This window comes from Bos indicus x Bos taurus, chromosome 29, assembly GCF_003369695.1.
Source record: "Bos indicus x Bos taurus breed Angus x Brahman F1 hybrid chromosome 29, Bos_hybrid_MaternalHap_v2.0, whole genome shotgun sequence".
Lineage (NCBI taxonomy): Eukaryota > Metazoa > Chordata > Mammalia > Artiodactyla > Bovidae > Bos > Bos indicus x Bos taurus.
In genome coordinates, this window is record NC_040104.1 from 28,615,774 (window position 1) to 28,631,779 (window position 16,006).

General features: G+C 38.2%; 1 protein-coding gene across 3 annotated transcripts in view; it reads left to right on the top strand.

Moving 5' to 3' along the window:
- ANO5 (anoctamin 5) overlaps window positions 1–16,006 on the top strand; it is an 87,941-nt gene that overhangs the window by 64,983 nt on the left and 6,952 nt on the right. For all 3 annotated transcript variants that reach the window (XM_027532174.1, XM_027532176.1, XM_027532177.1), the window contains 7 exons: window positions 1,190–1,412; window positions 3,580–3,749; window positions 4,926–5,023; window positions 8,690–8,820; window positions 10,968–11,173; window positions 12,800–12,978; window positions 14,652–14,757. In XM_027532174.1, coding sequence (XP_027387975.1) covers window positions 1,190–1,412; window positions 3,580–3,749; window positions 4,926–5,023; window positions 8,690–8,820; window positions 10,968–11,173; window positions 12,800–12,978; window positions 14,652–14,757 — 1,113 coding nt within the window. The remainder of the gene's footprint in view (window positions 1–1,189; window positions 1,413–3,579; window positions 3,750–4,925; window positions 5,024–8,689; window positions 8,821–10,967; window positions 11,174–12,799; window positions 12,979–14,651; window positions 14,758–16,006) is intronic.

Consider the following 16,006-nt stretch of genomic DNA (forward strand, 5'->3'; position numbering starts at 1 on the left):
CTGAGATGTTAGCCTGTTGAAGTATAAATAATTGGCAATTGTAGACTATTGATTAACCTCTCTACTCCATGTTGTCCCATAATTTTTTTAATCTTTAACCTTTTTTATTAAAGGCTTGGTTTTTCTATTTAAATGTGTATTTTCCTAGATGATATAACAATCATTTTAGGAAAGATGATAGAATTAAAAGGGGTTATAATCAATTGGGGACACTAAATGAAAAATATTCTAGAGTGTGGTAAGATCACTGTCATTTATTTCTAGTACTCATTTAATTTTATTCAGTTCCTCAACTTTCACAATAAAATTCTCCAATCATTGTTATAAAGATCTTTGTGATTTTGCAGTATGGGAAGGTATAAAATTTATACTGGATCTATACAAATATCTGAACTACCAGGCATATCAGACTGCTAATGGCAATATTGTAAGGGGAAATAAAATTGAATTTTTAAACATATTTTTCTTGAGGAAGTATGTAATCTTCACAATACATATTTAACTAAAGCAGAGGTTGCCAAACATTTGCTGTAAAGGACATATTATAGGTTTTGTGGGCCACAAATAGTCTCTTACACATAATTGTCTTCTTCTTTATAATCTTTTAAAAATGCAAAAAAAGGAAAAATCTTAGAGGGCTACCCATAAACAGGTAAGGCCACAGTCAGATGCTGGCTTGCTGGCTAATTTTCCAACTTGTTCAAGAGGGTGGACTTAGAGGATAAGCAATGAGTACTTTTCTATTTTCTACTTACTCAGCTGCTACCATATGCCTTATCTCTAACCTTTTTACTTTCCTAGTTTTCATTTCCTGCCATTTATACCATCTACAGTGAGAGGGGGCTTCCTTGGTGGCTCAGCGGTAAAGAATCCGCCTGCCAAGCAGGAGATGTGGGTTTGATCCCTGGGTCAGGAAGATCCCCTGGAGAAGGAAATGGCAACCCAGTATTCTTGCCTGGGAAATCCCATGGACAGAGGAGCCTGGTGGGCTACAATCTATGAGATCTCAAGAGTTGGACATGACTGAGCAACTAAACAACAACAGTAGTGAGAGGAACTGGTTGGCTTGCTCTCCACGTCAGATCTGCTAAACTTAATATATGAGCTGAAGAGAAGAGTGTGTTTCAGCTATGTATGTGTCGCACAGATACAGAGACCAGAGTGACCGGTTTTTGTTTCCCTCCCCCAGATGGCTCTGGTTGTCGCGTGTATGGTAGCTGTGATTGTATACCGCCTGTCAGTCTTTGCTACATTTGCTAGCTTCATGGAAAGTGAAGCATCCTTAAAGCATGTCAAAAGTTTCCTCACTCCCCAGATAACCACATCTCTCTCTGGATCGTGCTTGAACTTTATTGTCATCTTGATCTTGAATTTCTTTTATGAAAAGATATCTGCCTGGATTACAAAAATGGGTAAGCTGGCCAAATCATTAGTATGACTCTGAAAAAGAATTCCTGCCAATGTTACACCTTCATTCTGGATCAGCCCCCAGGGAGTTCACTTTTCAAAGCACATTTCAAGACAGTTTTGCTCTACAGGTAGACGCATAGCCTGGTACTTCAGGATTCCCTAACAGCTACATTCAGGCCTATTATAATGGAAGCAGGAAGAAGAACTAAAAGGAATTAGGCCTCTGTAGATCTTCTTTGCATATTCTTGCCTTAATCCTTCCTTGATGGGATTAATTGAAGCCTAAATAAAATCCTCACACATTTCTCAAGACACAGATAATTTTTATTTCTTGTATATGGCTTTTGGAAGGTGTTGAATTTTGAAAGCCTGTGTCAGAAAAGCAGATCAATCAGGTCCTCCTGAATAAATCTAAAAGTTAGTGCTTTTCTTTTCAGTTGCCATTTCTTAAGACCTGGATTATGTTCTTGTGAAAATTTCTCCTAAAGCCATGAGGGAAGGTAAAGAGGTCCCAGGTGGAATGGGAGGGTCAGTTGGGGAGAGTAGCACAGGGTTTTCCTGCCCTTGCCCCCAGCAAGCCGGAGATGAGATCAGAGACTTAGCTCCTGCCTCAGCTTCTTCTGTGACTGCACTCTCCAAGAGCTTCTGCCTCTTCTCCAAATCTGTGCACTGTCCTTGGACCAATGGTAACAAAAAAGGCAGCACAGTATTTACTCAGCAGTAGGGTAAACACTGGAGAAGGAAATAGCAGCCCACTCCAGTGTTCTTGCCTGGAGAACCCCAGGGACATAGGAGCCTGGTGGGCTGCTATCTATGGGGTCGCACAGAGTTGGACACGACTGAAGTGACTTAGCAGCAGCAGCAGGGTAAACACTGGGAAGTCACTGCCATTAAATATTCTTTTCAAATTTGGAGTTCACAACAGTGTGTGTGTGTGTATGTGTGTATACATATATGTGTGTATACATATGTGTGTATACATATATGTGTGTATACGTATATGTGTATACATATGTGTGTATACATATATGTGTGTATATGTGTGTATACATATGTGTGTATACATATGTGTGTGTGTATATGTGTGTGTGTACATATGTGTGTATACATATATGTGTGTATACATGTGTGTGTGTGTGTGTGTGTGTGTATAAGCACCTAAAACCCAAGCACCTAAAAATACCTTAGCTTTCATCACCTGTACTCACATTAGAGATTTTGTAGGAATGCAACTAAATTTTAGTAAAGTGGAGGAGTTATCTGTGTCTTTAGAATATGTGTTACCATTTCCATGTTGCTGAACATGTCATGGTTTTGGCTGGATCAGCTCATACCCCTGGAAGATACCATCTCAGAAAAACATGGTCCCTTACTCTTTCACGGCTCATGCTGTTCTCCTGTGGTGTGAAGAGACTCTTAACATTTTCTTATCTTTGGAGTTCATTAAGTGATAGATCATGATAATCCACTTTAAATGAAGGAGAGGGGAAATGTGTACTATCGCTGCCACTGTTTGCATGACATTATTTTAAAAATTGATAAACCCATTTAATTCATGAGAGGGAAGCACAATTCAATGTGGAAATCACCCTCTGCCCTTTATATGATTTACTTTGTTTAAACTGGATTGGAAACAGACAAGAGAGATCTGAAATATTTACAGGATATCATGTAGTGATATGTAGACAGAAATGGCAACCCACTCCAATACTCTTGCCTGGAGAATCCCTTGGACAAAGGAGCCTGGTGGGCTACAGTCCATGGGGTTGCAGAGTTGGACATGACTGAGTGACACACACACACACACACACACACAGATATCCTGGGAATCACGGAGATGAGCAGGAGGCGCTTCAGTTTGATAAGGGTTTGAATTCTGTATTCTGACTGTGTGTCCCTAGGCAAGTATTTCACCCCTCTAAACATACTAATGATGGCTTCCCAGGCTTCTCTGGTGATGAGATTAATGCAATGCTGGTTCTGGAAAGTTTAGTACACATCCATGGCTACTTAATATTGGTCAGTTATGAACTGAGTGGGGAGCATTTCAGTAGACTGTGAGTAATATGACTAGCTATCCACTTGTCCCAGGGAGTAAAACACTTTAAGAAGAAACAGGAAGGTGTGTTATTAAACCTTGTTTTTGTTGTTTGTTTTTTTTTAAATCAGAAATTCCTCGGACTCACCAGGAGTATGAGAGCAGTCTTACCTTGAAAATGTTCCTGTTTCAGTTTGTAAATTATTATTCATCCTGCTTCTACGTAGCGTTCTTTAAAGGGAAATTTGTGGGATATCCTGGAAAATACACATATTTGTTTGGTGTGTGGAGAAGTGAAGAGGTAAGAATTCTCTAGAGAGGTAATATTTATGGCTTCAGTAGGTCACTGTTAGGGAGAGGGCAATGGCACCCCACTCCAGTACTCTTGCCTGGAGGATCCCATGGACGGAGGAGCCTGGTGGGCTGCCGTCTATGGGGTCACACAGAGTCGGACACGACTGAGCGACTTCACATTCCCTTTTCACTTTCATGCATTGGAGAAGGAAATGGCAACCCACTCCAGTGTTCTTGCCTGGAGAATCCCAGGGACGGGGGAGCCTGGTGGGCTGCTATCTCTGGGGTCACACAGAGTCGGACACGACTGAAGTGACTTAGCAGCAGCAGCGGCAGCTCACTGTTAATCCAGTACCTTTTGGTGTGCCCCACACTTACTCAAATTTTATCAAGTTTCAAGAAAAGTGTGAGATACTGACTCTGTCCATGGAGCATATTGGTCTTAGAATCCTGCTATCTGATAGACTCTCCAGTTTATTTGGGGAAAGACAGTTGTATTGTACCCATTGTTTGATATAAAATATGAGCTATGAACTGGAATAAGTAAGTTCTATATTCCTGAAGGCTCCCAGCAAAGGATGAATGGTAACTTCCTGGAGGTACAGCAGAAAGGGCTCCCCGCATGGGTGTAGAATTAGACCCGCTCAGTGATTTCCAAATCTGGCTTGCAACCAGATCACATGAAGAAAATAACAACTTCCGGCCCTAACACAGATAGGAAGATTCGGAATTTTCTAAGAATAAGGCCCAGAAACGTGTGTGTGTGTGTGTGTGTTTTAACGTATTTCACAGCTGAATCTACTAGCTTCCCTTAGTAGCTCTGTCGATAAAGAATCTGCCTGCAATGCAGGAGACCTGGGTTTGATTCCTGGGTGGGGCAGATCCCCTGGAGAAGGAAATGGCAACCCACTTCGGTATTCTTGCCCAGAGAATCCCCATGGACAGAGGAACCTGGCAGGCACAGTCCATGGGGTCTCAAGAGTCGGACATGACTTAGCGACTAAATTACCACCACCACCACTGTGATCATGCTTGAAACTTGGACCTGAATATCCCTTTGTATCATTTAATATCTGTTCCAGTGCAAATCTTCATATTCTCACCTTCTGGTTTGAGATTTCTTTTGTTGCAGAAGTCCATCTTTCATCATTCACTTAATTTTTCTCCTTTTTCTTCCTGCTAGTGTGATCCTGCAGGCTGCCTAGTAGAACTGACAACCCAGTTGACCATCATAATGACTGGGAAACAAATCTTTGGAAACATTAAAGAGGCCATTTATCCGTATGTATGATTTACAAGTTTTGTCTTGATTTAAGTAACCATGAGAGATTTCCTCTGAAAGAAGGTGGAATTCTTTGATTATCATGGTGCCTTTGTTAGCTAATGTCTAAGTCAATAGCAACAACAACAAAAAATTCACTTTAAAAAAATATTTATTTAATTGGAGGATATTTATAATATTGTGGTGGTTTTTGCCATACATCAACAAGAACCAGCCACGGGTGCACATGTTTCCCCCTATCCTGAAATCCCCTTCCACCTCCCTCCCCACCAAATCCCTCTGGATTGTCCCGGAGCATTGGCTTTGAGTGCCCTGCTTCTTGCATTGAATTTGCACTGGTCATCTATTTTACATGGGGTAATATACATGTTAAGTGCTATTCCACTTTTAATCAACAGTCAAATGTATATAAAGGTAATACAGACTTTTAAATATGCATCTCTGTTTGCTTGAGTGTAGTTTAGGGAAAGATAATTATCCCTGTCTCCTGTGAATATTTCACTGGGGAATCTAAATGTTATATGCCCTGTAAATTATTCTATAGTTGCATTTTATTTCTCAAAATTACTGGAAGTCAAACTCTTTGAAGATATCTGTGTGTCGTGGACACATCTGTTACTGAACCAAACTCAGGTCCAATTGCCTGCCCACAGTAAGTCAATCTACCGACACCGGATTGTGGTAAAGGAAAGTGTAGTGTCTATTGTTCAGTTCAGTTCAGTTGCTCAGTCATGTCCAACTCTTGCAATCCCATGAACCGCAGCATGCCAGGCCTCCCTGTCCATCACCAACTCCCGGAGTTCACTAAAACTCACGTCCATCAAGTCAGAGATGCCATCCAGCCATCTCATCCTCTGTTGTCCCCTTCTCCTCCTGCCCCCAATCCCTCCCAGCATCAGACTCTTTTCCAATGAGTCAACTCTTCGCATGAGGTGGCCAAAGTATTGGAGTTTCAGCTTCAGCATCCGTCCTTCCAATGAACACCCAGGGCTGATCTCCTTTAGGATGGACTGTTTGGATCTCCTTGCAGTCCGAGGGACTCTCAAGAGTCTTATCCAACACCACAGTTCAAAGGCATCAATTCTTCAGCGCTCAGCTTTCTTCACAGTCCAACTCTCACATTCATACATGACCACAGGAAAACCATAGCCTTGACTAGACGGGCCTTTGTTGGCAAAGTAGTATCTCTGCTTTTCAATACATCTCTGCTTTTCAACCTATATCTAGGTTGGTCATAACTTTCCTTCCAAGGAGTAAGCGTCTTTTATTTTCATGGCTGCGATCACCATCTGCAGTGATTTTGGAGCCCAAAAAAATAAGTCTGCCACTGTTTCCCCATCTATCTGCCATGAAGTGGTGGGACCACATGCCATGATCTTAGTTTTCTGTATGTTGAGCTTTAAGCCAACTTTTTCACTCTCCTCTTTCACTTTCATCAAGAGGCTTTTTAGTTCCTCTTCACTTTCTGCCATAAGGGTGGTGTCATCTGCATATCTGAGGTTATTGATATTTCTCCCAGCAATCTTGATTCCAGCTGTGCTTCTTCCAGTCCAGCATTTCTCATGATGTACTCTGCGTATAAGTTAAATAAACAGGGTGACAATATACAGCCTTGACGTACTCCTTTTCCTATTTGGAACCAGTCTGTTGTTCCATGTCCAATTCTTTTTTTTTTTTAATTTTATTTTTAAACTTTACATAATTGTATTAGTTTTGCCAAATATCAAAATGAATCCGCCACTGGTATATATGTGTTCCCCATCCTGAACCCTCCTCCCTCCTCCCTCCCCGTACCATCCCTCTGGGTCGTCCCAGTGCTCTAGCCCCAAGCTTCCTGACCTGCATATAGGTTCTCAAGAGGCCGGTCAGGTGATCTGATATTCCCATCTCTTTCAGAATTTTCCACAGTTTATTGTGATCCACACAGTCAAAGGCTTTGGCATAGTCAGTAAAACAGAAATAGATGTTTTTCTGGAACTCTCTTGCTTTTTTGATGATCCAGCAGATGTTGGCAATTTGATCTCTGGTTCCTCTGCCTTTTCTAAAACCAGCTTGAACATCTGGAAGTTCACGGTTCATGTATTGCTGAAGCCTGGCTTGGAGAATTTTGAGCATTACTTTACTAGTGTGTGAGATGAGTGCAATTGTGCAGTAGTTTGAGCATTCTTTGGCATTGTCTTTCTTTGGGATTAGTGAAAACTGACCTTTTCCAGTCCTGTGGCCACTGCTGAGTTTCCAAATTTGCTGGCATATTGAGTGCAGCACTTTCACAGCACCATCTTTCAGGATTTGAAATAACTCAACTGGAATTCCATCACCTCCACTAGCTTTGTTCATAGTGATGCTTTCTAAGGCCCACTTGACTTCACATTCTAGGATGTCTAGCTCTAGTTGAATGATCACACCATGGTGATTATCTGGGTCATGAAGATCTTTTTTGTACAGTTCTTCTGTGTAGTCTTGCCACCTCTTCTTAATATCTTCTGCTTTTGTTAGGTCCATACCATTTCTGTCCTTTATCGAGCCCATCTTTGCATGAAATGTTCCCTTGGTATCTCTAGTGTTCTTGAAGACATCTCTAGCCTTTCCCATTCTGTTGTTTTCCTCTATTTCTTTGCATTGATCGCTGAGGATGTATATAGGAATGCAATATATTGATAAACGCTTATTATTTGTAATAATTTTTGTCTATCTTCATTTGAGTTTTTTAGGCAAGCAGTCCATTCACATTACTATTTGTAATCATAGATTTCTCTTTCATTTCCAGTTCTTTTGACTTTTCTTTTTCATTTTATTGTTTGGCTAAGATCTCCAATAAAGTCTTGAATGTTATAATATACACTCTTATTTTGATCTTAATTCTAAGGGGAATTCTGCTAATTTTTCCCTGTTAAGAATTATGTTTAGCTCACGATTTTGGCAGATGCTTTTGATCAGACTGAGGCAATTTTCTTCTTTTTCTTCTTTTCTATCATAAATAGGTTTTCATAGGTTGTTGAAATACATCAAATGCATTTTTCTGCATTAGTCACTATGATTTTATACTTTTCTCCTTAAATGTGTTAATGTGATGTGTTACATGGATTGAGTTTTTAATTTTGAAAAAGTCTTTTCTTAATTATATCATGATATATTAAATTATATATATATATATAATGTATATATTCTTATATATTTATATAGAGAATTGATTTAGGTAATATCTTATTTAGGATTATTATATTTATTGTCATGTGTTAGATAAACTTCTGTATTCCCTTGTCATACATTTTCTATTGTAACCCATTTCTCATTCCCCCAAGTGGCCTTAGTATCACAACATCGTTAAGGTCAGTGAATTAAATACATAAAAACAGTCCTGTGGTGACCTCTCCTCCATGTGCTCTTTAAAGAGCTGTCTCTGAGTAAATACATTACCCTGCAGAGGCAGGCTTGTCTTACTTTCTTTATCATCCAAATAAAGATCTTTCATCCTTAGCAAGTAGATGTGAACAGAGCACTAGATTTTGACTTGGACTTTAGTTGCAGTCATGTCTCGCTCTACTTGTTCTGTGATCTAAACTTACTTGCCCTCCCTCACCTCCATTTTTTAGATCTAATACTGTGATTCTCTGACCCCTTTCTCTTAAGTCCTATTTCATGTTTACTTTTACCACTTCCAACAGCTTGGTTCTGAATTGGTGGAGACGCCGAAAAGCCCGAACCAACTCTGAAAAGCTATACAGTCGATGGGAGCAGGATCATGACCTTGAAACTTTTGGTTCTCTTGAGTTATTCTATGAGTATTTGGAAACAGGTAATTTTCAACCTCTGCCTTGAAACTTGAAAGAAGCTAAGTAAAATAAGTGTTTTTCATCTCTTAATATTTCTTCCTACCTTGCACATAGTAGGTGTTCAATAAATCATTGGACAGTGAATGAAAAATATTGGCTCAGTATTTCTGTCTTCCCCAAATATAATGCAGGATGAAATTTAGTTTCAAAACAGCAATCTCAGAGATATTTTTCCTATCAACTTAATGTTAGTATTGTTGAACAAAATTAAGTAAGGATCACTTTTTAATACTTGTCTCAAAATAGTTTAGCTTTCTGCTTTTTTTTTTTTTTGCCTTGGTGATTGCTCATAGAGGGAATACAATGAAAAACATTACTAGAGTCTGACATACATTTAGTGTATATCCTTTTTTCAGGCTGAAAAGAATGAAGCTAAAAGTAGATATGCAAGGGAAACCCAAAGCGGACATAAGAAACGCATAAAATATTCTAAGGATTGAAGAGAGTTTGGGGTGAAATTTTAAGAGAGAGAACCCCAGGACTGATTGTGGAATCTACTCAGAGTGTTTCCTCTCAAATGACCTTCTCTGCTGTTTTGGTGAAATTAAAGAGGACAGTTTTCCCAGCTTATTTTCGTGGCCCATGAAAGTCATGGTAGAATAAATGAGATGACCTGAATTTGTTACTGATTCTCCACTGAAATATGTACATATGATACCTGAATTAAAATAGGTATATTTGGGCAAATAGGAAGATGTCTACAGTTATAAAACTAGGCAGTCCTTGATTTGTGGAGTCATAAGGCTGTGATTTTTAAATAATTGTGTATGTTTCAAGTGAATTTTTGCACAAATGTGTCAGAGGTTATAACTGAAAGTAAAAGATGAAATCAGTGTTTCATAACAAGATTAATTATTGAGACACAATTAAGAGTTAATTTATTCTGATTGTTTTACATACTGTATCTCTAATCTTAAAACATTCTACAGAACAGTCATTATTCACTGCGTTTTATTTGAAAGAATACTGAAGCTTGGAGAAGTTATTTGCCGTGGGCCACAGAGATTATAAGTAAAGATCTGAGATTTGAACCTAGAAATTCAAGCTGTTTCTGCATAATACTTCACCTTCATTTTCTGTTTCTCGGTTCAGTAGAGAAGTTAGGAAGGAGGCAGTTTGTTCTCTTGGATTAGTAGATGGAAAGACTGATGCTAATCAGAAAGTATTATGAGAAATGCTGAAATCCAGAAACACTCAAGATCTATCTAAAAATAGAGGACTAGTGGAAGATTTCTTTTTCTTTTTTCCTACAATGGAAAGTCATCTTTGTCTTATTGTTTTTTGGTTCTCTCCTGTGGGAAGTACAGTCTGCCAGCCACGTGGATTCTTTTACCCCAAGCACTGATGGAAACAAAAGAAGAAACATAGAGAAATAAGCCAGCTTATGTAGGTGTTAAGCCTTAGTGAGGAAAGAGAGTAAAACATATTTAGAAAGATGTCAAGTTAGTATAGAGGACTGGGACCTTAAAAAATACCTCATTCTAGGATATCTGTATTTCCTTTGACCACATGCAACTTATATATATATTTCTGATGTTTATGTGGTTCATTTTCTGATTTACTCTCAAATATCTTGTTTATACTACCTTCTCCTCTATTAACATTTTCAAATCTTAAATAATACATTCATTCATAAGGCTTATAGTTGAGTACTTTTATATACTCAGAACATACAAATGAGTCAGTGATTATTTCTGATCTTATAAGGTACATAGGTTAGCAAAATAGAAAGCTTGATTACCCCACAGATGTGCCAATACCAATATAAATACTAGACTAGCAGACCTAAGCATAGGCCATAATAATAAAAGACTGTGTTTTATGAATAAGAAGACTATCTTATCTTATCTAATAAGAATAGATGCTTTCTTCAGACAAGCAGATCTTAAAAGAAGCAGCAGGGATAGAACTGAGCTGTGCATGGCTAATTTCTCCGTCCTATTCTAGCAAGCAATCTCGGAAAGGGGAAGAAGGCAGCTGGAAGGAGGCCTGGAGTGTTTTGCTGGTGTAGATCCCTTCAAAATGAAGGAAGTGGTGGGAGTTAGGCCGACTGTTCCCCCTTTTCCCCTCCACAATGATGAGTTTGTGAATTTCTCTTTTCTCCCCACAGTTATCCAGTTTGGATTTGTTACGTTATTTGTGGCCTCTTTTCCTTTGGCCCCTCTTCTCGCGCTCTTGAATAACATAATAGAGATTCGAGTGGATGCCTGGAAGCTTACGACTCAGTACAGGAGACCTGTAGCTGCTAAGGCTCATAGCATAGGTGTTTGGCAAGATATTCTTTACGGAATGGCTGTCCTTTCTGTTGCAACTAATGTAAGTAGACCTATTTAAGTGGAAACTCTACTTGATGATTTTTTTTCTTGGAGATGGGGAGATTGTGAATAATGTTTAACTCAGTATGTACATTGATTTCATCTTGGTGACCTTCCTAAAGATAAAACATCCCTAATCTTATATGTGCTAAACAACACAGATAAATCTGTGACATGCAAACTCTTAGAAATATAAGGAAAATTGTAAATCATGCTTATTAAAATGCCATGATACCCATACCATGTGACAGAGTAGACAGAAAATAAGTAGTGGTGTAAGGAACCTAAGTAATACAATTAAAGCTTGATTAAACATCAAGTTATGTAGTACAAATAGAATATATAACATTTACCTGTTATTTTTATGGAGCACTTATTAAAAATGATAATAAAACTGAATTCCCAAAAGCTGAAATTTTACAATGCATATTCATGTACGATAATAGTATAAAAAATGAATTTGATAATAAGATAGCCAAAAATTCAGCCACTTAATATTCATGCTTCCAAGAAAGCTTATTGCACAAAGAAGAAATAAAATTGAAATTACAAGGAGAACTTAATTAAAATGAAAACTCATACAAATCAGCTAAAACCACATTTATAAAAAGTATATACCAATAAATGCTTTTATTGTGGAAAAGAAGGAAAGTATGAACTGAGCCTGTTATATGAAACTAAGAAAAAATGTAAAACTAATCAACAGAAAGTGGTAAGAAAGAAAGAATAAAGGTATATGCAGAAATAATCACATTAGAAAATAAATAAAAGGTAACATAATTGCTAAATAAACCAAGAGTTGGTTCATTGAAAAGATAAACAAAATTCTGACAATCTCAAAAAAGAATGAGGTGAGAAAGTTATAAAAATGCTATACATATATATTCATTCTAATACATTTTAAAATCTGTTTGAAATTGTCACTTTTTTAGAAAAGAAAACTGCCAAAATGTGCTCAGTAAGTGATATAAAACAGAGAATGTACCAGTAGCTACAGGAGCAATATTAAAATATTTTTAAAATCTATCACTAAAAGGCAGAGCAAAATGATTTTAAATTGACTCATCTTACCCAAAGGAAACATGAGATTTACACTATTCCAGAGCTTAGGAAAAGATGGGAAAATAGCATTCCTACGGAATCAAATACTGAAATTAATTGCACTGAACTCTGGGAAATTTACCAGTACATGGTCTTCTGTTTCTCCATTCCTCATTCCCTATACACCCCCTGACACACACACACAGAGTCGGTCCTGTCTTATGAAATTGATCCAGGCAAGTTAAATTTGGTTAAAGAGAGAACTGTATTATGAAATAGTAAGAAATGTAAGAAATAGCAAGGCAAGATGGAAAGAGACAGATACAGGTATGGTGTTTTTGGAAACAAACAGTGAGGTTAAATTTTCAGTGTAACTCTTTCTAGCTGTGAAATCTTGTAACACTGATCATACACCATACATGAACTATTTTACGTTTTAGGTCAAAGACTCATATGTTAACATGATTAGTAATAGCATACTAGTAATTTTGCATCCTTAAGGCACAAAGATCTGAACGATATACAAATTAGACTTTCATAAAATTGCTTTATTAGCTCATGATTTTCTTCTTGCTTTGTCCTTTAGGCTGTTATTGTTGCATTTACGTCGGATATGGTTCCCCGTTTAGTTTACCACTACGCCTACTCAGTAAACGAAAGTTGGCCTATGAGTGGGTATATCAATAACAGCCTATCAGTATTCCTCATAGCCGATTTTCCAAACAACACTGTACCTTCGGAAAAACGAGACTACAACACTTGCAGGTTTTCTCTTGTTTTCATTTTGCTTTTTAAATGTATTTCTTAAGTTCTCTGTTTTCTTCATGTCTTAACAAAAATTTACTTGGGGCAGTAAAAATCTTGGATAAAGTACATCAGTTCTAAAATTCATACATTGTATGGTTCTGATTTGAAAAAAGTAGAATACTCAAAAGTAAAAGAATACTATCAGTAAAGATAATGTCACTTTTGAATTGCTTCTTATTTTCTAAATTTATTGGAAAAATTTTCTCCAGCAAATGTCCCCTTGATTCAAGCTTTCATGTCTATAGATCACACAGCATGGTCATATTATATGTGCATTCAACCTACTTGAATTTAACTCTGTGTCCTCAAACAGAGAGAGAGGAAGAGAGAAAGAACAATATAGTTGGTTCATTAGCCATCCCATTTGAAAGGTTTCTTCGATGCAGGGAGTGTGAAATTGGATTTGTAAACCTGCTCTTTTCATACTCTGTGTCTCATGAACTGTGTGGATCTTTTTACTTTAGGATTTAAAGATCATTTATACATATATACACACATATGTGTGTGTGTGTGTATATATATGCATGTGTGTATATACATGTGTGTGTATAATATATGTGTGTGTGTGTGTATATATATGTGTACACACACACACACACACACACATATGGTACATCAACTTAAACCTTAAACCAACTGCTTCATCTGGGATTCCAATAAAAACAGCAATATCTGTTTTTGTCTACCTGCAACATAGGTAGACAAAAACCTTTTTATATTCCATATTTTTTATTTATTGTTGGCTGCCCGCGGGCTTGCTCCAGTTGTGGCAGGTGGGGCTTAGTGGCTAGCTTTGGCGGCTTCTCACTGCAGTGGCTTCTCTTGTTGCAGAGCACGGGCCCTAGGCGGCTAGCTGAGTAGTTGGGCACACAGGCTTAGCCTCCGTGAGGCACATGGTATCCTCCCACACCAGGGACAGAATCTGTATCCCCATGGATGAGGTAGACTCCCAACCACTGGACCACTAGGGAAGTCCTGTTCCATATTTATATAGAGAAGAATCGTAACGAGTGTCAGATTTCTTGATGCCATCACTTCCTAGCTGGACTGAATCTTTGAAGAACATCAATATCTAGACACATTATAGAAAAAAAAAATGAATTCACAAATTGAACACCAGGGAAACCCCCAAAGGATAATAAGTAACACGAAAACAATGCAGTGTCCTGTAAACCAAAAGAAAACAGAGTTTCAAGAAAATGAGAATGATCAACAGTGTCAAGTTCTGTTCTTCACAGACATAAAATAAGATGTGAATTAAAATTTTCCTTCAATTTAATGACCAGAGACAGTTGGTGTCAGTGGAGTGATGGTAGAACTGAGTTGTTAAGGAATAGGAAGAAAGGGAATGAAAAGAGCAAAGTTAGCTAACTCCTGAGAAACTTGTCTTCATGGCAAGAGAGAAGTTTCACTTGTGTCTCCTGCTACATCTATACTATACATTAGAAGCATATGGCTATGATTGTTATCTGTATAGGGAAAATAAATGTTTGGTAATAGCAGTTATTTTCCTTTGACTTGACTTTTGTGGTCAACTAAAAGGATCTCTTACAAGAAACAATATGAATTTATACTAAGTCTCTTTGTTTGTAGTTGTAGCTTATTTTTTGCATTGACTTCCATTTTTTCAGATACAGAGATTACAGAAATCCTCCTGACAGTGAGGACAAATATGCTCATAATATTCAGTTCTGGCACGTCCTTGCTGCCAAGATGACCTTCATCATAATCATGGAGGTAAGCCTTTCTTAACTTTCATGCCAGTAAGTCTCTTTTCACCCTTCAGGCATATATTTCTAAGAGTATCTGTTGAGCAGAAAATTAGCATTATCTCACTAGAGTGTTTTGAAGGAAGTATTTGTTGTCATAAAAAGTAAGTTAGGAATAGTTTAAGTACAGCAATTGCCTGTTATTCCTTGCTATTGTTGAAGATACCAAGGTCACAGAAAAGAAAAATTAAGATCTCTTCCCTTGAGGTCAGAGGATCCACCAATTTTACCAAACACCTGTTATGTACCAGTTCCAGAAGCTATAATAATAACTTTCTACGTTCAGCTGTATTATTCACCCTTGACAAATAAATCTCACAGTCAGCAAAATTAAGTAGTTGGTTTAAAGATAATCAGCTAATATTAAAGCTGAGTTTCAGTGCCAGATATCTCACTGCCAAACCTCCATTCTTCCCACTGCATTACATTTCCTTTCTTGTAGAATAGCTAGTATGATTATGGATATAAGACAAGAGAACCAGTACAGAGAGGGTGTTTGACCAAGGTTTAAACCGAGGACCACAAATCATGAGACATTAAGGCCTATAAGGCAGAGATAAATAAATGTAGGGCTTCCATGGTGGCTCAGTGGTAAAGAACCTGCCTGCAAATGCAGGAGATGCAGGTTCGATCCATGGGTTGGGAAGATCCTCGGGAGAAGTAAGTAACAACCCATCGAGTAGAAGTAGTGGCAACCCATGGAGTGAGGAGTCTGGCAGGCTGCAGCCCATGAGGTCACAAAAGAGTTGGACACGACTTAGCGACTAAACAACTAAGAAATATAAGGCACTTATTCACTTGATTGTTGGTGGTGGTGTTCAGTTGCTAAGTTGTGTCTGACTCTTTGCGACTCTGCCATCCCCATGGATGGCAGCACAACAGGCTTCCCTGTCTTTCACTGTCTTCCGGAGTTTGCTCAAACACATGTCCATCAAGTCGGTGATGCCAGGCAACCATTTCATCCTCTGTTGCCCCTTCTCCTCCTGCCTTCAATCTTTCCCAGCATCGGGGTCTTTTCAAATGAGTCAGCTCTTCGCATTAGGTGGTGAAAGTATTGGAGCTTCAGTTTCGGTGTCAGTCCTTCCAATTAATATTCAGGATTGATTGCCTTTAGGATTGACTGGTTTGATCTCCTTGCACTCCAGTGGACTCTCAAGAGCCTTCTCCCAACACCACAATTCGAAGGCATCATTCTACGATGCTCAGCCTTCTTAATG